This window comes from Dipteris shenzhenensis, chromosome 1 (genome assembly GCF_047967505.1).
Source record: "Dipteris shenzhenensis isolate YYH24624 ecotype China chromosome 1, Dip_SZ_1.0, whole genome shotgun sequence".
In the NCBI taxonomy this organism is placed as follows: domain Eukaryota; kingdom Viridiplantae; phylum Streptophyta; class Polypodiopsida; order Gleicheniales; family Dipteridaceae; genus Dipteris; species Dipteris shenzhenensis.
The window spans coordinates 71,848,568-71,873,948 of NC_141596.1; the positions used below are offsets into that span (position 1 = coordinate 71,848,568).

The 25,381-nt window shown below is 44.0% G+C and overlaps 1 protein-coding gene across 1 annotated transcript; it reads left to right on the plus strand.

Moving 5' to 3' along the window:
* On the plus strand, positions 1–24,706 carry LOC147906331 (auxin response factor 12-like). Its single transcript, XM_087378104.1, has 15 exons — positions 1–859; positions 5,520–5,632; positions 6,007–6,105; positions 17,826–17,882; positions 17,997–18,149; positions 19,510–19,594; positions 19,740–19,830; positions 20,033–20,197; positions 20,381–20,503; positions 20,656–20,731; positions 21,212–21,350; positions 21,982–23,247; positions 23,372–23,622; positions 23,719–23,909; positions 23,994–24,706. Exons 1-15 carry the CDS (start codon positions 853–855, stop codon positions 24,142–24,144), a joined length of 2,967 nt encoding a protein of 988 aa, XP_087234230.1. The 5' UTR covers positions 1–852; the 3' UTR covers positions 24,145–24,706.
* Positions 24,707–25,381: the final 675 nt, after the last annotated feature.

Sequence of the window (25,381 nt, forward strand, 5' to 3'; positions counted from 1 at the left end):
TAGCTGTGAGCTGCCTTTCTCTCTGATCTGATCTGACACTCAGAGGTCTGGCTATGGCGGACCTCACAGTCTCCTCCCCCATCATCATCTCACCATCATCCCCTTCGCATTCCTGAATCAATGCCCCCTTCTTTGGCTTCTTGCTGCCTCCCTGCACTTTCTTCGTAGCCTCCCCCGAACCTCTGCCCATTTGCTTTCCTGCTCCCCATCCCCCCCATCACGCTCATTTGCTCGCGCGCCTCTCCTTCCCAAGTTCTCAGCTCCCCTCCCCTTCTGCTCCCTGCGATCCAGCAGAATTCTCACCCCGGCATTGTACACCGGCTCTTTACCTGGGTTGGAGAAGCCCCAGCCGGCGTGACGAAGCTCAAAGACCTTGTTCGCCACAGCCCCCTAACGTTGAAACCCAGCGTCAAAAGCGATGCGCGAATCTTTAGTCGTTCATGGATGACCAAGCTTCGATCGTTCATATCAAGGTCGCATTGGGGATATTTAACTTTCGGTGTACGACGAGATCTCGCAAGCAGGAGGAACATAGGCCGGATTGTTGCCCATTTGCCCAAATGCAAGCTTGGAAGGTAGAAACAGGCCCTGCCGATTTCCTGTGAAGCAACCAAGTAGATCTGCATGATCTATTTCTCAAACCAGAAACGAATATTACAGCTTTCGGCCTCTGGATGCCCTGGTCGTGACGTTTCGCTTCTGGAAAGTTTTGCATCTCAGCGAGGAAGCGGACTCAACGCATTGGGCAGTAGAGCAATGCGGTTATGATGCCACTTTTAGTGTTACACATAGTGGTCATCTGTCGATCTTAGCCACTGGGCTCCAGTTTTCCATAGAATCAACGTGCAAACCATGGAAGGTAACTCGTGTTCGGATTTCTCCCTGCATCTTGCCGTATTACTTTTTTTGGTGACCTACACTTCAACTTACCTGCCGGGAGGGCGGAGTCACTTTCGTAGGTGCCCAATTTATCGAGTTTGTAGATAGTATGCTATTAACAGAGGCACAAAGGAGCCCTGGGGTCCCAGTTGTTACAAAATTTGTAAGGACTTGAACCATCGTTATATTTACAGGGCAATTTTTATAATTTGCAAAAGTGTGGGGGCTTGAAGCACCTTTTGGCTGGAAGGCTAAGTGCAAGCTGGTTTGACCTCGTTAGTGGCTGTCCCTCGTATCCATTCGTCTTCAGACAAAATAATTGGAAAAATGTTTGTTATGCAAGGCCTAGACGCTGGCTCCGACTCTTGATGGGTATCTTTTGGAAATCAACGAGAGAGTACACAATTTGGAGGCGGGGGGGAGATTCTGTCTTTGAGCATTCTGTGTATGACGCTAGTGAGGAGACGTGGGGTAATACACAAGGTCTACCTTGTAGCCCTCGATGAGTATATTTCCATGGATAACACGGTGGAATATTACATTTTTTTGCGAGGTGATCGAGAGACTATGAGAGAGAGAGAGAGAGAGAGAGTTCAACTTCAACATACACGAAGGCATAACGCCAGACATAAACAAAGGGTTACAATCTGCTTCAACAAAATGCCATGCTAAAAGCGAAATGTGGCTGTATTTCCTAATGGAAGTTATGAGAGGCTACGCCATACAAACGAAGCTGACGTTGCAAGCTGTCCCAATGAGATTTACAAGAGACTGTTATATAGTGTTAAGTTATGCTTGCCTTGCCGTCCTAAGAATGCAAACATTTCTGGAAGTGCTACTCTAGGCATCTTATTCTGGGTAGTATTCTGTCAGGCTATGATGTCAAACTTGTAAGGGCTATTCTTTGCTATGAGTAAACTAAATTACAGATTCAGGTGAAAAGTAAGGAAAGTGGATGTAGAGCTTATCATATGTGCAACACAATAGATGTGAGTTGTAGGGTACAATGCCTACTTGCATAATCGAAGAAAATTAAAAAACAGCTAGGCTGAAAGCTGACTTCCTTATTGGCTGAGTAAACCAGTTGCAATCCCCTTGGCTGAGACAGCGTAACAATTAAGCCATAGTCCTTCAAAGAAGATGACTAGGCTACAATGCAGAAAGATAGACTGGAATTGTTGAAGACTTTATGTACAAAGACGCTAGAGCTTTTGGAGAAGGAATCTATCCTCGTGACTCTTGTGAACTGAACTGCACTTCAAAAGGGGATTCTTGTGTTTTCTTAGATCTTTAGAGGTTGATATATACGATAAACGTGAACAACCTGAATATAGTGGTTTACACATTATAAAAATGCCTCACATTGACTCAAACATTTCTGATTTGGCAAAATATGGAGTCATTTCTTCCCAATTCCATAGATTTTCCCGCCTTTGTACAGCTAAGGAGTCTTTTATCACTCATTGTAGTAATTTGATCACTTTACTATTACACAAGAGGTATAATCCAAGGAAAATAATGAAAAAAGTTCGCACATTCTTAGATATGAAGTCTTTTATCTATGGTGTTTCGGCCTTAGGTTTGTTTAGAATGATTGAACTTAAGCTGAAAACAAAAAGCGGGGAGCTGAATAGCCCGTTTTTCTTTTAGTTTCAAAAGAGAGTTTGTTTGAGTATACTTGTGCTTTCTAAGTTAGAAATGTATTTTTGCCTCTTTGCAGAAACGAGACATAAGTGTAAAGTGCCTTTTAACTTTTTATGTTTTAAATAAGAGAGAGAGAGAGAGAGAGAGAGAGAGAGAGATTCTAGTTTTTTGGAAGTTTTTGTTTCTTGACTTGCTTGTTTATTTTTGCTTAAGTCACCTGCTTCGTTTCTTCTTTATTTCTTGTTTTCATTCTGTTTTGTTTATTTGACGTATTTTAGCAAGCACTAGGTTTGCCCAAGAGACTCCGCGGGTCTTTAGAAACCCAGTATAGCTGCTTATGCTTGGGCACTGATGACGACATAAGTGTTGCTTTGCTTGCTAAGTATGTCTTCCTTTTGCTTTTCATAAAAGTTTTTGTTTACCTCTTTTTTCTTCTCTTTCATTTTCTCTTTTATTTTCTTTGTAGATTTTTGATCTTTAGAACAACAAAAAATTCTAAATTTGTATGATTGGACTTATTCTAGTCTTACAAAGGTATATATGGAATTGTTGAAAATGGATTATTGCCTATTCATGTCTTGAGGCTCTGTATTTGAGATAAACCACATTGGTTTTATTGTGCCATGTTATGATTAAATTTTGTTTTGAAGTTGTTGCGTATGCAATAAGTAGGGAGGGGTTGTGAGAGTTTGAGGTAAAGAGGAAAATTGGCTGCATCGAAGGGCTGTCTAGGAGCAGGATAGGGCCCTGGATGTGGACTGAGGTGCTGGCAGCAGCAGGCCTACAAGGGCAGCACATAGGGCAGCGAACAAGGGCTGCCAGGGCCAACATATAGGCCCTGCAGGTGGCAACAGGAGGGGATCTGAAAATAAGGCATGCCGGCCCTTTATGGATTGAAGTAGGGACCCCAGGGCTATGCGCATTTGATACATCTTGGTTTTCAGAACAGCCCCACAAAAACAACACTTCATTTCCGGAAGTGTGGAGCAGATTTGCTCATTTTGATTCTTTATGTAGATGACATGCTTATCACTGGGCCATCTACAGAGCCTTTAAGGCTGATTTGGAGAAATCTTTTGCCATGACAGATATGGGTCAGTTGCATTATATCCAGTTTGCTCGTGGCATTATGATGAGCTAGTTTAAGTATATTGGACAGCTCTTGCATCGCTTTCAGTTCAAGGATTGGAAGCCGATTTCGACACCTTTGGAGCCTGGCTTTTGTTTTTTGTCAGAGCATGGGAGTGATCCATTCATTTGATGGCACTCTTTATCAGCAGGCTGTTGGTTGCTTGATTTATCCGTTCCTTGAAGTGCACGTATCATTTGGGGCTTCTCTATGATGATAAGTCTTCATTGGTCATGGATGGTTTTGAAGAGTGAGTAGGCCATTTGTTACAACACAATGGTGTCACATAGTGGCAACTGTTTCATGCTCAGGGGTTCATGCATATCATGGTTCAACAAGAAGCAGCCTACCTTTAGTTATGAGGCTGATACACGGCAGCTTTTATAGCTACCGTGGAGTGCGTTCGGCTTTGTGCATCACTTGCAAATCTTGATGTCAGCCATACATCTTCTACGACCATCTACACTGACAGCTAAAGTGCCTTGGCTATTGTGTGAAATCCTCTTTCATGTGCGTACTAAGCACATAGAGATTGTGGAGACATACAGCTGTCCTATGTTCCGATAGAGGACAACTTTGCATATCTCTTCACAAAGGCTCTACTGCAACCCAAGTTTGAAGCTTTTCGGCAAGCTTCACACTTGGTACTTTTTGTTACGTGATTCTGCTAACCTTGTACTATCATAGGTTGCTATATTCATCACGGATGAACATGAGTATTCTTGGGACGTTTCTAGGGTACTTCAGCCATACTATGGAGGGGAGTTTGTTGCCACTTTCTTTGGTATGAGCCATATAGGCTAGTTAAGACAGTTGGTACAGTTAATACTAGTTCTATCTAGGGTTCGTACACTTAGGACATTTAGTCCTAAGTTAGGCCTACTATATAGGCCACACATATACTTTCACTCTCATCAATTCTTGCAAGTACTCTTTGAGCTTTCTCCTTCCATTGCACTCCACTGCTTCACTCGACAACCATGACATTCCATTATGCATAAATGTTGCATTTTGTAGGTTTTCTGAGAGTTGTGCCTTGTAGAAATCAGCAAAGGCATGGGAGATGCCTCCATCCAGGGATGCCTCCGTCTTAGGGATGCCTCCGTCTAAGGGCAGACAGTGAGGATATTGACTTACTGGTTTTACCAGATGACAGGCAACAAAATGTCTAAAATTGGATTATGGTAGATTCAATCAAGTGGCAAGCTTGAAGGCTCAACTTGGAAGGAAAAGGCCCTACGACCACTGACGATCTCCATCCAGCTATCTTTGTACGATGGTATAAAGCACAATTCCATGGGCAGGTGGCAGGGCCCAATAGGCTTAGATTGATCTGGGCGGAAGTTTGATGAACATTCAATAGCTTATTATAATATTTAACGACAACACACTGTTAAGTTGGAGTAGTATCTTACTGGTTATGAGTAACCGCTGCAGCTAAGCAGTCTACTGCTGTTTTTCTCTCCTTAGCATTCTGGTTGCATCATTACTATAAGTTCACTGCAACTCCTATCTGTAGCAGGACGGTTTTGCCTACATAGTATGCCGAAAGAACTGCAGGACTGCCTCTCCCCAATCTATAGGAGGATGGACAAGGGAAGTACATTTAGCGTCTAGTATATTTGTATGCAGAAGTCAAGTCTAGCAATTGGAGGTGCAGGTGATTGGATGAGAAGATAAAGTTCCTGATTGTGTTTCTCTTTTGAGTATCCTGCTGTTGTATTTATGCATGACGCTTCTATGCTCTTGGGGGCCTTAGTGCTTTTGCTGTTTATGGGAATCAAATTTGGTCTTTCCAGCATGCTTTCGTGGAAACAAGGAGGGATCCCTTTTTGGAAGAACATAAATGGAAAATTTTATTATGCAGGGGAGAGGAGAAGCATTAATCCAGAGCTGTGGCACGCCTGTGCTGGACCACGTGTTTCATTGCCACCCATTGGTAGCCTTGTGGTCTACTTTCCACAGGGTCACAGTGAGCAGGTTGGTAGTCTGTGCCACACATGCTGGTTTTATTCCCGAGCAAAATGAATATTTAATTAGCTGTTAATGACAATAAATTTGCTTTGAGAAAGAAAGATGAGGAACGCCAATTATGCTGGGTCTGCTGCATCCTGTTAGCCTTTTTTTCAGCGTTTCAAATTGTTCAGGATGTGACATTTGATTCTTTCCTCAGATCTTCAATTTATTAGCATTTTCCTTTAAGGTAGAGGATGCATATGTTGGTGCTTCTCTAAGCTTTTGCTTTTCATCTAGCCTTTGAGGACTGTCAGTAGATTTTCAACAGTTCCGGGCCTCCGAGGTCCAACGTTATGAATTCATTCAATGTTTGTTACTGGTGCTTCTATCTCATGCAGGTGGCAGCCTCGACCCAGAAGGAAGTGGATGGGCACATCCCAAACTATCCAAACCTTCAATCACAACTCTTTTGTCAGCTTCACAATGTTACATTGCATGTATAATTCTATCTCTGCTGTTTCTATTATCCATGTTCAACAAAATTATAGACATCTGGTTTCATTTCAGTTTTGTACATGAAGTCATGGGGAAATGTACTATGAGAGCTATATTTGTGTTCATCAAAGTAAACATCTAGTTGTACTCTATTAGAAGACACACATCTATACGTGCACACAGACACACACGCACACTGTAACAAGCATGCATGCATTATGCATAGCACACTTGCATGTGAGATGCTTGCTGTACTTGAAGCCTGAAACTGAGTGCACACAGAGAACATAAAGAGAGATGCAAGGCGATCACTGGCTGCAGGGATTTTTATGGGAAATCCAGAGTTTTGACAGAAACTCAGTACCAAGGCCTTTGTATAGATGGATGCTCAAGTATATGTGAGTGCATATGTTTATATGGTCTAAACCCTCCTTTGGGCGGTCATGTCGCTAGTGGGGATGTTACAGTAGCTAGTCCCTGCTATGTGTGATGGAGTTTATAGCTTTCAACCTTATGAAAGACTGTCATGAGATTGAAAAAACTACACACTGTGTTGTTTTTCTTGAGGATGAGTTTTGGGCATGTTCCTGGATTCATCTCAACATATATATGTGGTACACAAGGAAGAGATGGAGATTTTCATTTCTTCAGGGTGGTGCTAGTTTCTCCTTTTCTGCTAGAACTGCATCAGTGATGGGTGTGGGTGGACTGCTTCTCTGCTGCTGTTCTGAACCTCCTGGCTGCTGCTATGGATGGGCTGGTATGCTGTCCAGGTTAGGCCTTATAGAGGCTCGATCTTTGGTCGTACCAGCTGTTATGCCCTTGTTAATCAATAAACTGGGTAATTGACGAATTTGAGGGCTATGAAATTGACTTAGATCTGCTGAACATTCTTCTAGGTGGTCAGAAGATCACTGGATAGCGAGTATGGGTGAATTTTCGAGAAGAATAAGAATGTTCCCATAATGTCCATAATACTGTTGATAGGGTCTGTACGACCAGGCCCCAACCAGCTGGTTGGACCTGGCTGACCTAACTTGATTGGTCTTTTTTGGGCGGGCTGGCATCCCAAGGCTGGCTTGTTGGAATTAATGCTCCCCCCTCTGGATGGGCACCTAGATGTAGATGCTCACAAGTTATACTCCCATATGAGGAGAAGCCAGGTGCATTAAGGAACGATGCACATGCATCTTGTTTCAGCCATTGTCAGTCAGATGGATGAATTGAAGTGAGGACAGCATACTTGGCTGTCTACAGGTCGCAGAGCAGGCCAACTGCTGGTGTGGCAGCCTGATCTGATGACCTGGCACATAGGACTGAGGTGGTGGGTCTGTGACATGGCACGCCATGTGTACTCCCAGCAGAGATAACATAGCAACACAGCCACGTTTGCAGTCAGTGGATGATGTGGCAAGCTGGCGATGTGGTAGTCAGCCACATTGCATGTCAGCTGGCTGCGGATACTGGCTGGTTAGACTAGACCATCTTCTGGCCCATATAGTATGAGGGTTGCATTCCCCTCTCAATTTCTAATCCCAGCACAGAGTAGAAGCATTGTGCTCAGCCTTGGAGCACTTGTCCTTCAAATCTCACGTCTTCAGGGTGTGCAGGAAGGCTATTGACATCCCACCAGGAAGGAGAGCAGAAGGAAGGTCTTAGGTACCAATTGCTCTTAACAGTGAAGTACAAGTCCAAATTCCTATGGCAAGTACAAGGCTAGACTCGTAGGCAAAGAATTTGCTAAGCCAGATGTTGCGAGTCGCGACTGCAAGAATAAGAACTAGCAGAATGGTTCTTGCACTCCAATACTTTAGATGAACGTGAGTGAACAGCCTTGATAAGAAGTTCATATATCTCTTCAGGGAGAAAGGTAAAAGTGTTTTGCTATGACCACATCTGCAGTGGTGCCGATTATCATGGAGAACGCCTTCGTATCTCTGGTGTTACAACTCCATCTGTCACATCCTTGGACTTGACCTCGGTCCATTCAGTGATCTCCTATACAAGCCTTGCAACCAAATGACTACGTAGCTTCACCTTCATGTCAGTAGGCGGATCCCGTTCCTTTTGATCCACAAAAGAAAACCTTGTTTAAAGAATTCGATGGTATTTTTCTAACCTCGGGTTTGATTTTGCCACTCAGACCATATCATAGAGCTTTTGCTCTAGAGCAAGCCGACAAACAAGTACCCATACTAAGTCGATTCTCGATGCCCATGATGTTAGAGCAAAACGATGCAGGGGAATTCTAAACGAAGAAGTAAGTTACGTAGCCAAGGAACTCACACGGTGGTATAGTTGGAATCCAAAACTTCTTTTCCTTAGCAAATCAGCGGACTCTCTCGGGCAGCTTCTGCTAGGAGGGCTATGTTTTGTAGAGAATGGAGGGGCTCCCCCTTTTCTGTGGCGTTGAGATGGCACTTTCAGCCTCAACCTTGGTTGTTTTCTACGTCTTTCTCAAGAGTGTTTTTGTGTAAGAAATCCTAGATTTACTATATTTAGAAATGTGCTAAGGAACAGAAAGGAGACTGAGATAGCAGAGAATAAGGAATAATTGTATTGCTTGAATATCTGTAGGGTAGATGTTGTGTGTCATCCATACAATTGGGCCTCTCTTATATAGAGAGTGAAGAGTCACACATGAAAGGGTGTGTACTCCAAAGGGTATGTGCATGAAGAGGTGTGTACCCCTTGTGAAGGGTGTGACCCTTGATGAGAGGGTACATTACAATAGGAATGTCTCTTCATAGAATGTCTCTTGTGAAGGGTTGTGCCTCATTAGGAAGTGTCCCGTCGAAAGGGCAAAGGTTGTGCCTCTTAGGAAGTGTCCCATCGAAAGGGCATACCCTTCCACAAGTGTCCATTCATCAAACCATCCATAAGTCTAGAAATAGAGAAAGGAATACGTCACAGATCGTGACATCCCCTCCCACTCAAAAGAAGACCCTGGTGGAGATAATGAACTGATGTAGAAAATATCACGGTAAATTCTGAAAATACTGCTGTAAAAGGTCAGGGTACTGCTGTAAGTCTTCATCAGACTGCCAAGTAGCGTCGGAGTCGTCCAGATCTCGCCAAAGAACAAGGAATTCCGTGATAATTCGATGTCGAGTCTCTCGCTGTCGATGGTCCAGAATACGCTCAGGAATAAGGAGAACATAATCGTCTTCGATTTCTGGGACATAATCACCTGCAGGAGGAACTGCTTCATCGCCTGGAATGTACGTCTTTAGCCAAGAAATATGAAATGTTAGATGGATTTTACCCCATGATGGTGGTAATTCCAATTTGTAACTTAAAGGTGAATTTTTCTTGACGATCCGGAAAGGTCCATAGTATCTTGGTCGCAACTTAGGAAACACAGACTTAACCGTCTTATAGCGATGTGGGGCTACAAATAATAGCACCATGTCACCAGTGTTAAATTCCAGGTGACGTCTATGTTTGTTGGCAGACCGTTGATACCGCTCTTGCGCTTTTCGCATATGATCCCTGACTTGCAGTAGAATGTCTTGCATTTCTTGAACCAGTTGATCAGCTAGGGCCACTCGATGTTGAAGTACAAAATTCGTTGGTACAATCGGAGTGTGTCCATAAGCTGCTTGAAATGGAGTCATGCTGATGGCACTATGGAAAGAGTTATTATAAGCAAACTCAAGGAGTGGTAGATACTCTTCCCAAGCTGCTAGGCATGACTGAACATAATGTGGAAGTATTTCTTCCAGAACTTGGTTGACTCTTTCAGTCTGGCCATCTGATTCTGGGTGGTAGGCTGAACTGAACAGTAGAGTTGTACCCAAAGATTCGAACAGGGAAATCCAAAAGTGACTGGTAAACTTAGGATCTCTGTCGGATATGATATTCTTGGGCAATCCATGGTGTCGGAAGATGTGTTGTATGAAAAGTTTGGCTATGTCTGGAGCCTGTGCACTGCTCTTGCAAGCAACAAAGTGTGCCATTTTGGACAATCGATCAACAATTACCATAATCTGAGTGTTACCTCTGGAGGATAGTGGTAGTGTTGCAATGAAATCCATGGAAATACTTTCCCATCTTTCAGTTGGAACTAGAAGAGGCTGAAGAAGTCCTGTTGGAAGTCGTCGGCTTGCTTTCATTTGTTGACAAGATAAGCAAGATGTAACCATTTTGATGACGTCGCTTTTCATCTGAGGCCAGTAGTATGTGGCACTGAGTAACCGATAAGTCTTGTTGATGCCTGGATGGGCAGCATAAGGAACTACATGATGCTCTTTTAACAAAAGTCGTCGAACATCCTTGTCATGTGGTACGCAGACGCGATCTTGATAATACAGAAGGTCGTCCGTATAAGAATAGGATGAGAAAATCTTCTGTTCGGAAGTCGAAGGTTGATCTTTTGAAAGAACCTGTACTGCTGTGCCGAAGTCTTTATCATTGAAATACTTTCCTTTGAATTAATTCGGAACATCCACAGATAATGTAGAGATTACCATGGCTGATGCTAGAGGTAACCTGCTGAGAGCATCTGCAACTACATTGCGTAGTCCTGGTATGTACTCAATGGTCATGTGAAAGTTGGCCAGAAACTCAACCCAGCGTGCTTGTCGAGCATTCATGACTGGCTGGGTAAAGATGTACTTTAAAGAGTGATGGTCTGTTTTGACCACAGAGTCGGCTCCCATGAGATAATGTTTCCAAGAGCGATAAGCATGTACAACAGCAAGAAACTCCTTATCATAAACCGGATATCGGGTTTGGATATCAGAATGTTTATGGCTGTCAAAAGCAATAACTCTGCCTTCTTGCCTCAAGACTGCTACAGGCCTTCTTGCCTCAAGACTGCTCCTGTAGCGATGTCGGAAGCGTCGGTCATGACCTCAAATGGAAGGTTTGGGTCAGCAATAGCCATAACTGGTGTGGTAGTGAGTGCTTGCTTGAGTTGTTGGAAACTATACTCTGTTTCGGGAAGCCACTGAAAAATTGCTGTGCTTTTCAATAATTCGGACATGGGAGCTGCGATTTCGGAAAATTGATAGACCTTTGTATGGTAGAAGTTTGCCAATCCGAGAAAAGAGCGGACATCATGAACATTCTTAGGAGTAGGCCAATTTCGGATTACCTCGACCTTCTTGGGATCCACAGAGATGCCTTGAGCGGAAATAACATGTCCCAAATATTCGAGTTGGGTCTTGAAGAACTCACTCTTCTCAATGTTGATGTATAGAGAATTTGCGCGGAGAACTTCAAAAACTTGGTGAAGATGTTGTTTGTGCTCATGTAGGGATCTGCTGAAAACGAGGATGTCATCGAGGTAAACGATGACGAACTTATCAAGGAAAGGCCTGAAGATGTCGTTCATTAATGTCATGAATGTGGTCGGGGCATTGTTTAACCCAAAAGGCATGACCAAACATTTATAGTGTCCATACTTTGTTCGAAAAGCTGTCTTGTACTCATCGCCTTCTCGTATGCGAATTTGATGATAACCTGAACGAAGATCAATCTTTGAGAATTGTGTTGCGTGTAGAAGTTGATCGAAGAGGTCATCGATGCGAGGCAATGGATACTTGTTTTTGATAGTGAGCTTGTTGAGGGCTCGGTAGTCGATGCAGAGACGCATTGACTTATTCTTTTTTTCCACAAGTAATACAGGAGATCCGAAAGGGCTGAGACTGGGCCGAATGTGACCTTTGTCGAGTAGTTCGGCGACTTGTCTTTGGATTTCTTCATTTTGAGTGTAAGAAACCCGACAAGGAGGTTTCGACGGTGGATTACTGCCGGGAATAAGTTCGATGGGGTGATCCACTGGTCGTCGAGGTGGTAACTGCTTTGGCAATTCCTGTGGAAAAAGGTCCAGGTAGGGCTGGAAAAAAGGTTGGTTGAGGTATTCAAGAGGATCCTTTGTTGGTGTCTCCTCTACTGCCGTAACCAACAGAAGTGAAGTCTTTACTTAGCGTTTACGAACCCACTTCTTTACTTGTAGGGCAGAGGCAACTGGGGTTGAAGGAGAGTCCCTAGAACCAGTTAGCTCAATAAGTTTTCCCTGGTGGACAAACTGGATAGTATGGCTGCGAAAGGTGATTGATGGATCATAGTCGTAGAGCCACTGTTGTCCAAGTATGACATCGTACCGAGAAAGAGGCATGATGTCGAAGTTCAACTTGTCCGTATAATGTTGGATGCGAAAAGACAAGTTTTTGATCCTGGTGTTGCACAAGAAAGTTGTTCCATTTGCGAGTTCAATCTGATAGTCCATGAGACTAGGACTGGTGGTCAACCGAAGTTTATCGACCACAGAACTGGCTAGGAAATTATGAGAACAGCCATTGTCGATGAGGATGGTGACCGTTGTTCCACGAATCGATCCTTGAACACAAAGTACTTGAGTGGCCAGGGAAGGATCGGGGTTGCTGGCAAGGCTCAGGTGGATTGTATTCGCCATTCGAACAGCTTTGCCTTTCTTGTCTTGTGCTGAGGTAGCATCTTCTTTTTGGGAAGTGCTAGGTTTCATATTGGAATTTTGCTTTGGGCGCTTGGGACAATCGAACCATCTATGGTCGCCTGTACAGATGGTACAAAGTCCTTTTGTGCTGGAGCTGTTCTTCTTGTCAGTGGCCGCACCTTTATGTTGGGGATGTCGGTAATGACTTTGTGAAGAAGAAGAAGCGCGATCCTTGGGGGAGTGCTTCTGTTGAAATCCGGCAAATGATTTCTGAGGCTTCTGGGGATCTTGAGACTGTCGCTGACCTTGATTACCGAAGTTTTTTCGAAACCTGGTGTTATCTTGAGGGCGAGCACCTTTGGCCATAGTAGAGTTCTGTGTGCGATTAGCACTCTGCTTCCCTGTGTTTAGGAAATCTGTAATGCGCTCTGCGTAAGCAATAGCGCCATCTGTGGTGGTGATGTTTGCTTTAAGGACATCAATGCGTAACGAGGGATTTAGGCTTGAGATGTAGGCTTGAGATGAAAGCATGAAGGCGATCATCCTCAGTTAAACCATCAATCTCCAGCACCTTCCCAGGGCTGGACTGCGCAGGAAAGGCAGGAGCGAAAGAACCTGGCGGGTCAAGGACTGCGCAGGAGGGGGGGGGCTGGTGAGGCCAAGGATTTGTGTGCAGGGCTGGTCGTACAGAATGGCGCAGGGCTGTGGGAAGGACAGCGTAGGCTGGCTGTACGGCAGTAGGCTGGCTGCAGGGCTTGCGCAGGCTTGTACGGCAAGGGCAAGGGCTGGCTGCAGGGCTTGCGCAAGATTGTACGGCAGGCTGGCGGGTGGTACGGCGCAGGCTACGCAGGACTGTACGGCAGTGACGAGGGCTGGCGCAGGCTGCAGGTAAGTCCGTACGTGCAGAGGCTGGTGCTGCGCAGGCTGCCAGAAATCCGTATGGTGCACGCCGTACGGGAATGAAAAGGAGGCTGGCGACTTTTCGTGGAGGCTGCCTAGGTGGTTAGCTGCCCCAAAAATTAAATGGGGGGTTTAGTTAACCCTAGGTAGCTAGGGTAATCCTAGGGGTAGGGGATGGGTTTATTTTTTTCCCTTTTTACCCCTCTAGGTACCCTTTTGTAGGTACTTGGGGCCTAAAAGGTGTACCTATTCGAAGGGGTGTGACCCTTGGAATAGGTGCACCTTTTCATGAAGGGGTATGTCCCTATTGTTAAAAGGGGTGTGACCCTGCATGAATAGGTATGTCCTTTTGTCCACGATGGGGTATGTTCCATGAGTGAGGAGTCGAGACTCGTCACCAAAAGGTGTGTCCCATGGTGGAAAAGGTGCGTCCCTTGGTTTTGGGACAGCCCAAGCACCTGAAAAGACACGATTTTTGTCGTGTCCATTCACATCAACTTGTGATGTGTGGGAGATGGAGAGGCCATAGATGACTTTAGGCAAGGTTGGCGCTAAAAATTTTTACGCTCATCCTTTCCATCTCTTTCATGCACAATGTGCACGGAATATCCTTCTAGCGGAAAAGATGTATCAGATTAGCGCTAGAAGGAGGGTTGTGCCTCATTAGGAAGTGTCCCGTCGAAAGGGCAAAGGTTGTGCCTCTTAGGAAGTGTCCCGTCGAAAGGGCATACCCTTCCACAAGTGTCCATTCATCAAACCATCCATAAGTCTAGAAATAGAGAAAGGAATACGTCACAGATCGTGACATTTTGGCCTGTCGTTAGAAGCCTTAGTGAAGGTTCAACTTTCAGAAGTCAAAAATAATTTCTAGCATTTTTCAGATGTGTATTTTTTTCGAATTCTTTGATTGGTTGGTGTGTTGACTTTAGAGTATCTCTTTCAAATTTGGGTGTGCTTTTTTGGAAGTGCATTCATTCCCTCTCTCTCCTCTTCCATTTCTCTCCCTCTCACTTTGGGCAGGATTCATCTTTTTCTCCCCCTCTCTCTCTCTCTCTTTCTCTCTTCTCCTTCTTCTCTCTCTCTCTTCTTCTTTCTCTCTCTCTTGGCAGGCCACATGAATGAAATTCATTGCATGATGTATTTCCGCCTTGGGTTGGCCAATCTTGGTCTGTCCCAATTGGCTAAATTTTTTTCCCCATAAAAATGACTTCCGATAAGTAAAAGCGACCGGTTCCCTACTGGCCATGCTTGGCCGTGTGGCATCCGGCCACTCTTCTGCCCAGTCTTGTGGTCCCTTTCTTGACCGTTCCCTGGCCAAAAACCTCCACAGATCTGCTGCCCATCAGCTCCATCTGTTCCGCCTGGTTGCTGGCTCTGCTCCAGCCATCCGTACTGTTCTTCAGTAAGATGGGCATCCGATTGCTTTCAAGCGTTGGAAATACACGTTCTTGTGGCTAGTGGAAGCGGGCAAGGATTGAACGATTCACACAAATAAAAAACCAGGTTTGAAGGGAGAGGCTAGAGGTGGAGGTTTTAAAGGAAGGCTAAGGAAGAGGGGAGGGTTAGGCTGAGAAGGGCTGAGAAGAGAAGAGGGGCTGAGAAAGGGAGGATTAGAAGGAGAGAGAGGACTCAGAGGGGAGAGGGAGGGGCTGAGAAGGACAGAGAGGGCTGAGAGGGAGGGGGCTGAGGGGGACTGGAGGCTAGCTACGAGGGGTAGGGAGGAGGCTGGAACAGCTGCAGCAGAAAGGCAGTAGCTACAGGAGACATTCATTGGACCAGAGATTCATTACTTTGTGGAGTTGCTGGCGATTGTCCAGGCCCTCAACTTGTGGAGACATTTATTGTATGGGGTTGCATATAGTGTCCAGGCCGATCATTAGTCTATCAGGTGGCATACAAACTATACCATTGTATCGTACGGCCCCGCATTATGAGCCCATCATTCACGGGACTGGAGAGGCCGGTAGACTAGATTCTGTATAATGCATCTAAAGGACTTATGGGGCTCTCGGATAGACCTTGGATCTGGGAGTCAGATTCAGATTGTTTGCATCAATGCATAGCTCTCAGTCTCATGGTCACAACGGCATATTCGGTCATCAATCGGAGGTTAGAGCCATGAGATTTCTACATGCACCATTTGAGCCTTGACCGGCACTTCCAAGTGCCGCGTGGCAGCCCCCCAGTCAGCGTAACAGCAGCAGGTCGTGGCTGTCTGGTCTGCTGGCCTGCTGGGTCCCTTCTGGGCCTATAAAAGGGCAGGGGGCAGCCCATTTGCTGATTCAGCCCTCTCCACCCTTTGAGAAAGCATCAGTGCACGGCAGCTCATCCTTTAGCAGCACAGCAGCCTGCAGCCCATGGTTATTTCTGCAGCCCTAGAGTTCCCTTGGCCATCTTGTGGTACTTTACAGGTGTATGTACAGCAACATGTACCTTTCAGCATATGTAATAAAGCATTAGTTCAGGAAGTCTGTTCTCCCTGTGCACAGTGGTGTGAGTTCTTTTTATTATCATTTTCCGCAAAGATATATCAGCAAGTGTATGATATGTAAGCATAGGTCACAGTGCTTGTTACAGTAATTCTCCAAGAGATGAGCTTCAATAAAACTGAAGGCTTATAATTCAACATATACAATAGGGATCAACAATGATCAACAACCAAATGAGAGTTTGGATCCCAATTTCAGCTCCTTGGGATTTCTCCTCACTGGCTACCACCTAGGTAGGTGTCCATCATCGCAAACTGGAATGAATAGCCCTACCAAAAAAACACAAGGCATATGGTTCTGGCCGGCGCTGTGTTTGATAGATCTTTTCAATAAGAGGCTGATGCTTGTGTGCCATTCTGCTACTATGTGGAGGTATTGTTTACTAGTATGGGGCAATAAGGGGCAAAGCGTCTTAACTCCCAATTCTTCTATTATGGATCTTTTGGTTATCTTTCTTTTATTTTGAACAACCTTTTTGAGTCTTGGAGCCCATTCTTGGCATTTGTGCATGAGAACTGTGTGCACCAATATTGTGTGAAGCAACATTTTTCATTTCCCTGTTCCCAAAACATTGCATTATTCTGGAGGTGGACAACAGCCTCATTGTCTCAGATCTTTGTTTTTCTACACATGCATTTTTTTGTAGTTATCTTCAAGTTAAGCTCAGATATTGTTTGACTTCACTACTTGCCAACTTCTTTCCTCAAAGGGAATCTCAGATATTTGTTTGACTTCACTACTTGCCGACTTCTTTCCTCAAAGGGGAATGGACTTGCTTCTATGTGTCGCAATGATCACAATCTTGGTGTAGTAGATGTTCCCTCTTTTGCTTGAGAATCGCCACAAAGTGCTTAGTGCATGCAAATGTTGCCAAAGACCTGTCTTGCAAATATTTCTTTTGAAGTCCAAAGCTTGGGTACTGATGAGAACATAAGCGTAGCTTTGCTTACTAAGGTTTCGTTTTTCACCCCTCATTTATTAATAATTCTGTCTAAAGTCTTGAAACTCCCTTTCTTTGTTCTTTCGCTTGTTTCAAAAAAAAAAAAAATGCAAGATTGGATAGATTCTATTCTTATGAAGGTACACCTTTGTTGCAAATGTGCTACATTGTTTACATACAACATAAAAAAGAGGGTATATCCTGCAATTTTGATTTCCTTGCAAGTGTGGATTTACATCCATTCATCTAGTTCATCAATATATAGACCAAATAGAGTTTCGAAGAGGCCGCTTTGTTTCACCCCAATGTCTCTTCTTAGTTTTATCTTCTCATGTAGCTCTGGCCCATCTATGTGGGAACTTACAAATCCAGCTAGTATGTCTCTCATACAGCCTGAACATAATTCTAGGGGAATGTTCAGCCTATAGCTATTCCTTCCCCTGGGTTTCTCCCTTAGCATAGTGTTCAGACTTTTAAATTTCAGAAGGAAGAAAGAACGTGCATTGTTCTTTTTGCCTTTTGGCCTCCTTTACTACAAAGCTCCTATGTTGACCAAGTGATGCTCTGTGGATTCATGTGGCATGAAGCATGCTTTTGCTGGTGATCTAGCTTCATTTTCTCCCGCCCATTTGCTTATTGTTTTTGGTAAGATTGTTTCTTAACATGTAACCGCTAAGCTGCTGATCATTGGTGTACTGTATTCCCTCTTCTGCCTTTTCTGGTTTGTTTGTTGGTCTCCTTCTTTGAAGGTAGGGACTATTCTATTTCTTTGCAACCCTTCAAGGAATCCTTCTTCCAATGCATTGCTGGTTGGGGAGAGAGAGAGAGAGAGAGATGGGGGGGAGGGGGTTGTGGGTATGATCACTTTAGTTAATCAGCTCTGTAAATCTTTGTTTGGTTATTGAAGATTTAGTCCTTTCAGTGTCTCTACCTTTCATTTGTGTGCTCTTATGTGAATTCTTTATTTTTCAGGCAGATCCGGAGACTGATGAGGTCTTTGCACAGCTGACGCTACAGCCTGTGAATGAGGTGAGTACAACTTTTCTAAGTGGATTAACAGAAAATGGCTGCTTTTAATCAGTAGAAAGTCTTTTGAGGTTATACAGACAAAGTAAAACTGCTTGATTGGTTTACTGGTTGCAGCAAGAAAAAGATTCATTTATGCCCCCTGATCTGGGTATGCAAAACAGACAGCCAACAGACTTCTTCTGTAAAACGTTGACTGCAAGTGATACTAGCACTCATGGGGGCTTCTCTGTCCCACGTCGAGCTGCAGAGAAAGTCTTTCCTCCTCTGGTATGCAAAGTGCTCTCTCCCTCTATCTGTTTCATGACTCCAATTTCATTTGAATTTCACAGTTTCATGTGCCAATTGCATGGCATACATTGTCTCTACATACTGATGTAGAAATGGCCATTGGAGTGTTGAGCTGCTCAGCTCCTGTTTGTGCTTTCAGCCTTCTTAGGGTTTGGAATTGATAATATGTGGATCATATTGCCATGTGAGGACAAATTTGCACTTTATCATGCATGCACCCGCATGCCCAGAAACCTGCAGCAGCATCTCTCTCTCTCTCTCTCTCTCTCCATCCCTCAAGAACGAGAGTGTTTTGGAGCCTCCACGACCAATGATATCACAAAGGAAAGAGAGACTTTCCAAAGGGTACCTATAGATGTGCTTACTGTTGCATATGTGAGCTTTGAGATATGTCACAAACGAGAGCATTTGCATGTAAGATAGCTTTGGCATAGAATGTTGAGGTTATTAACATGGCAATGCCAGGACATCTAATATTGGATAGCAGCATTTGTGGCTCTCCTGCTTATTTTAAGGAATCATGTCACCTTAAAGCTCCTTTGCACATAAAAGAACAAAATCAAGAGGTGCTTGGCTACAAGCAGCTTTCATGACCTCCTGTTTCAAAATTTGCACATACAGCATGTCTTTTAGATTGCTCTGTTGCATTGAGAATGACATCTGTGTCTTAAAGTACCTTATTTAGCTTCATCTAGCCTTGGCATGGGTTGGACGAGCTTTCATGGTTCGTATAGAATTTTGCTTTCTATTCACATGCTGCACCAGAAACATTGTCCATATTCCTCGTCCTCTTCCACACTCTGCTTTTTCTCCATCCGTGCCTGGATTACATTCAGCCTGGCTTCAGCCCTCTCACAGCAGCCTCTACAGCCCCGTCAGCCGCTGTGCTCAACAGTTTGTATGAATAGTAGTTAGCATAACCTTAATCTTCCAATGTGTGACAGTGAGCATGATATGAGAACCGTATGCATGCTCACAGTATCTCTCTCTCTCTCTTTTCAGATAGTATTCAACGCTTCTGAACTCAGTAGATAGCATGGGCACAGCTAGTGGAAGAGTATGTAAGCTTCATGCCTGTTACAAAAATGTATCTTCTAGAGGGGCCCCTCTCTTTACTTGCTTCTGGAGGGGATAAATGCCAAGCCTGTCTATCTATGGACATTTCTATGTAAGCTTCATGCCTGTTACAAAAATGTATCTTCTAGAGGGGCCCCTCTCTTTACCTTCTTCTAGAGGGGATAAATGCCAAGCCTGTCTATCTATGCACATTTCCAGCTTGTGAACATAGCGGTGCTTGGCTTATACTGCATCAAACTGACTTTATTGTGGTCATTTCCAGGACTTTACAAAGCAGCCACCGGCACAAGAACTCCATGCTAAGGATTTACATGATCAAATTTGGACATTTCGGCACATCTATCGAGGTTGGTATTAATTTATTAGCCGGTGAACTCTTTTAGAGCTGTTCAGGAATTTTCCCAAGGATCATGAATTTTACAATCTTACTGAACTTCCTGAATTTGTGAAGATCTTCATTTCTGATTTAAAATGGTCTCTGTTATTTAACAGGTCAACCGAAGAGGCATCTTCTTACAACAGGATGGAGTGTGTTTGTTAGTGCTAAGCGACTAGTAGCAGGTGATTCTGTGCTATTTATCAGGTAACCATCTGTTCTGGCTCCAAGGATTTTCTTCACAGAAGAGTCAGCATTCATGATCACAAAAGTGTTATAATCCTGTGCTGATAAATTTTCTTTTGATGATGCCTAGCTATGTTCTTTCTTAGCTCCTCATATCTCACATTCATTGGAGTTCAGCAATTGTTTTCTCCATGTAGTGATTGTCCCTAATCTATTTGAGCAGAGATGAGAAAGGGCAGCTGCTTCTGGGCATCCGGCGGGCCAATAGGCAGCAGATTGTGATGCCGTCCTCTGTGCTTTCAAGTGACAGCATGCACATTGGAGTGCTTGCGGCTGCAGCCCATGCTGCTGCCACTAGCAGTCGTTTCCAAGTTTTCTACAATCCAAGGTCCAAACAAACTTCTTTCATTTATTTTAAGAAGCTTGTCGTTGATCAGGCACGTTTTTGTGGCTGGCAGTTGCTTATTTTCCTTTTTGACTTGCAATTCAAATGTCAAGTAAAACTGCCAAGCTATAATGCACTTGATAGCTTGCATTTGAGTGATGCAGACTCTTTTGTGACTCTTGACAGGGCAAGCCCGTCAGAATTTGTTATTCCTTTGGCAAAGTACAGGAAGGCAGTGTATTGCACCCAAGTTTCTGTAGGAATGCGTTTTCGGATGGTCTTTGAAACTGAAGAGTCAACTTTACGAAGGTAAGATTCTCCCAAATCTCAGCTTTTGATGTGCCCTCAGAGGTGTGGCTACAACTAGTTTAGAAATGGATATCATAGTGCTGTGTGTTTAATATGCTCATATTACATCATTTATTCCTTAACAAAGTTGTTCTAAAAAATATTTGAAACAGGTATATGGGTACTATAACTGAAATTGGGGATCTCGATCCTGGCCGTTGGCCAGGCTCCAAGTGGCGTAATCTTGAGGTATATGGTTGAGGAACATTTCTGTACGTTCAAGATATTCGTTACATCATGCTATCAATGGCCTCCTCTTTTGTGCATGGGTGTTAGATTTCATGAGTGAGTTTGTAGCTAGCCTGTGAAGAAGTGATGGTATCTCTATAAACATTGACACTGAAGCGGACTTACTATACATTTGACATAATCTTGCTTTGAGGTGCTGACATGCTAGTAGGAAGGTTGCACCATTAAGTAGCAAAAATGCATGGTGAAAGCTTAAGGTTGAAAACAGTGTCAATGGGATTTATATGATTGTGTTTGTTTGAGTCTTTGATGCCAACTTTGGGATGCTTTTGCTAGAAACTTAATGTTTAGTTCGCAGGAGCTCTTGCAAGTTTTCAGGATTGCTGGTTTCCTGAAAGTCTATATTTAACTGCAGAGAGTGTAGTAAACCTGGTTGATATGCTATATTGAACGCTTACCAGGGTAGATGATTGTGAGCAGGTTGGATGGGATGAATCAAGTGCTGGTGAAAGACCTCGTAGAGTATCAATTTGGGAGATTGAGCCTGTATCCACTCCGTTTCTTATTTGTCCGCCATTTGCATTGAGACCAAAGCGTCCACAGCACCCTACTCTGCTGGGTAACTTTCCCTTATCTTGACTTGATGTCATCAGTTTTTGATTTACTTTAGAGGATATTGAGCTCTTTTATTTTCTCTCTTTCTGCACATTTGGAAGGAAAAACGACCTCAACCATACAATCATTAATGTTTTTGTTGTGAACTTGCATGCCGATGAATTGTCAGCCAAGGGCTTTCTACAGATATTGTTCTTATCTAACTCTTTGAAGATCATGGAAGTTTTGAACTTCTTGCTGCTCTACCTAGAGCAACGTTCACCTTTTACAAGAAAGATGTTACCTTAGTCTCGCGCTCCACAGGCTTTCAGTAAGAAGTTTAGGTCTAGAGGATCCCACAAATTTTAAGTCTAGAGAGGGTGCTGACTAAGTCAGATATATGCTCTTGTAAGCTTGTTGCTAGTAACCAAATATGCAGACATGCATGCGGGAAATTCATGCTTCTGTCTGATTTGGAAAAGCCGGTCCTCATTGAGAACACTTGCTCATTATCTTGGGTGTGAGCAGGCCTGTTCATATTTTCTGCCTAGTTGAATGTGAGGACCGCTCTTTTTCCAATCTATGTGGATAATGTCTTCTTGTCTGAGATTAGGTGGAGTTTTAAGTTAAATGACTACAGTTTACTTCTTGTTCAGGAGATGATGGTGACATGGAGGGTAGCATGAAGAGGTGCTTGACATGGCTTCGAGGAGAGAACAGTAGCAGGGAGCTGCAGAGCTCTGGTTTTCAAAGTCTGTGCGGAGACACGTCATGGATGCGAATGCAACGATCAGAATCAGCTCAACCTGATTTATATAATGCAGTAGCTGCTGCTACTTTTCAGGGTCTGGATGCATCCAAGTCTCTGCAACAACAGGCACAACAATTGCAATTTAGGTTGCCACAACAGTGGCAACAACCTCTGCAGCAGCAGGAGCAAAAACAACAGCACATGTTGTGGCCACAGTCTAACATGCATCAACAACTTGTTTTTCAAAACCAGCAGCAGCAGCAGCAGCAGCAGCTGCCATCGCCACCACCACCACCACCACAAACACAAGCACAAGCACAATCACTTTCACTCTCACAATCGCAATCACAATCCCAATCCCAATCACAACCACCTCCATCAACAACACTAACCACAGTGGCACAGCAGTCTATGCCCATGCCATTGCCTCATCCACAGTTGCATCCCCCCTTGTCTCATCAACACCAATATCCTACTCATCACCACCACCATCATCATCTCAATCAGCAGCAGTATCAGCAGCAGCAGCAGCAGCAGCAGAATCAGAATCAGAATCTGCAGCAGCAGCCGCCGCATCAGCATCAGCATCAGCATCAGCATCAGCAGCAGCAGCAGCAGCAGCAGTCGCTACTAATGCAGCCAACCACACAAGTGCAGTCACAACCATGTGCTCCACAGACACAGCAGCAAGCCATACAGATATCCGATATGCCTGCCCATTTGATGCAGCTGTCTTTTAGTCGGCCTCAGGCGTCTCTCAACTTATCTGGCAACTTGCCAATTACCATGAGGCCATGTGCTGGGTTTTCTGACTCAGAACTAGCCTTTGCATCGACATCAGTGAGTGGGAGTGTACCTACATTGCAAGGTATGCTTGCAAAGTCTCCTTTGGGAACTTTCACATCAGATGATAATGGGCAGCTCCCCAACATTGCACGTCCCAACCAGATTATTGTACAACAGCCACCACAGCAGCATCAATCACAGGGAGCATTGCCACCGTTATCCACCCTGCCACAACTGGAGACACAACTCACAGGAAGCTGGTTTTCTTTTGCAAGGGAAACCAACAACTCAGAATCTCCAATGCTATCAAATATGCAAATTGTACAATCGGATACACCATCAACAATAACATCGTGCTCATTTTCAGTACCTCCAGACCCTCTAGGTAAGAGTGGACTTGCGCCGCCCTTGCCCTTGCAATCTTGTTTATTTTCTTTCAGAGAGGCTTCTAAGGATGACGAGATGCAGGCTGACACTTGTGCTCATCTTAACTTTTGGGGTGAATATAGATAATCCTTTAGATCTGCCATCAACTACTGGCTCTTTTCAATCGAGGTCTGCCAATGTGGACAAGGAGGTTCATGCACGAGCAATGAATGGCAACATGCTAGGATCCTTCCCATCGCCATCTGGATCATTTACCTCTGTAGCAACTGATGTTTCAATGAATCCTGGGATGATGGTGAACGGAGGATTAGACGAGGCCCTACTGCAACGTAACTGGTCCCAAATGCTGGCACCAGTTCGCACATTTACTAAGGTTCAAACTGAAAAGTCTTTGGAAATTGTACATTTGTTAATATATCCGTGATATTGTCCATACGCAAAAAATAGGTATTAATCAATTGGATTGCAGGTCCATAAATCGGGGTCTGTTGGAAGGTCAATCGATCTTTCTCGATTGAAGAATTATGATGAATTACGACGGGAACTGGCTCGCATGTTCAACCTAGAAGGACAACTAGAGGACCCTCAAAATTCATGTTGGAAACTGGTGTTCATTGATAATGAGAAGGACACTCTCCTGGTGGGAGATGACCCTTGGGAGTAAGTTGAGAATTTCCTTTGAAGTTAGTTACGACCTGAAGTTGGCTATATCTTAATTTTATTTGTTGGATTGTGCATGAACAGTGAGTTCGTAACTTGTGTTCGAGCTATCAAAATTCTTTCGCCTGCGCAAGTTCTTCAGATGAATCAAGAAGGCCTAGAGCAACTATGTACTTTTCCAATGCAGCAGACAAGTAGCAGCTCTGGAGATTGCCAAGTTTGGAAAGATACTTAATCTGATGGTCAAAGGGTCTCTGGCTGGTGAAGCAACTAGTAAGGAGATAAGAGATGTTAACTAGGAATGAAAGTAAATTTCTTGCTCGGCAGTTCAAATCTGTGGAAAAGGTTAGGCTCTGAGGACTATGCTGTTTGTCGATGTGGGTGCCAATCTTCCAAGTCCAAATTTCCCAACCTGTCAAGTTCGCAAAAAGATTGCGGGCATGTTTTGCTTGTGATGGCTAACCACGTCAAAACAAACTTCGTTCTTGAGCCCCACAGTGGAAAGACTTCTGGATTTTGCTCAAAAGTCTTCAGAAGGCGGCTACCTTGCTTGGACGTCAGAGGAAGAGTCCTTCTGGCGACACTAAGTTGCTTTTGATCTCTACAATTTCTTGAAATTTTGGCCTTACCCTCTTTTCCAAAGTGGATACAATCTGGCCAACATAGAAGCTGTCCAAGCTGAGAAGTTGGGTGGGCTGCTGTGTATCATATGCTGTACATTCTTGGACGTCAAAGACATTTAGACAGACAACAGATGTACACGATGCTGATTTATATAGGCCTGGTTTATATTTCAATGTTTAGGCAGCTAGCATTGTGGAATCAAATGAAAAGGTGAGCCCTCCTTGAGCCACGTGTCATCATTTTTCAATTCTAAAAATTCTAATTGTTTTTGGAATAGAAATGCCTATCTTGGTCAAACCACCTTGATCCTTCTTCTTCTTCCGTCATCGTCTTGTTATCTTGGTACCCTTCTAGCTTTCAAATCTTTCAATTTCCAATGATGTCCATCTATTCCTCTTTTGAAGCTTTCATGGCCTCCTCGCTCTCTTTCTCCTCCACCTGCAATTTGAATTTGCATTATCTACAATGCCATGGCCACGTGCTTCATCTCTCTTTGTTGCTTGATGCTTCTATGTTTCTTTTCTGCTAAAAAAGAAGAAGCAGCGTCATCATCATCATCATCATTTGCTGTTGCAGCAACTCGCGATGGTGGTAGAGATTGTAGCTAGGGCGTAATGCAAGAATTCTCTTACCGTGCCTTCAATTTTTGCCTTCCTCCCCAATTTCTCTCCCTTTCTTTCCCCATATTTGATTGGAAGATTTCTGTAACACAAGGAATTGCAATTGTGATCTGTTTCCCCATCTCCGTGATTGCCTTTCCCAATTCAAAGCTGTCCTCTTTGTTTCATTTCCTTCCTGCTATGAGTGGCCGATCTCCTACTTTTCGATGATGCAGCATTGGAGGATCC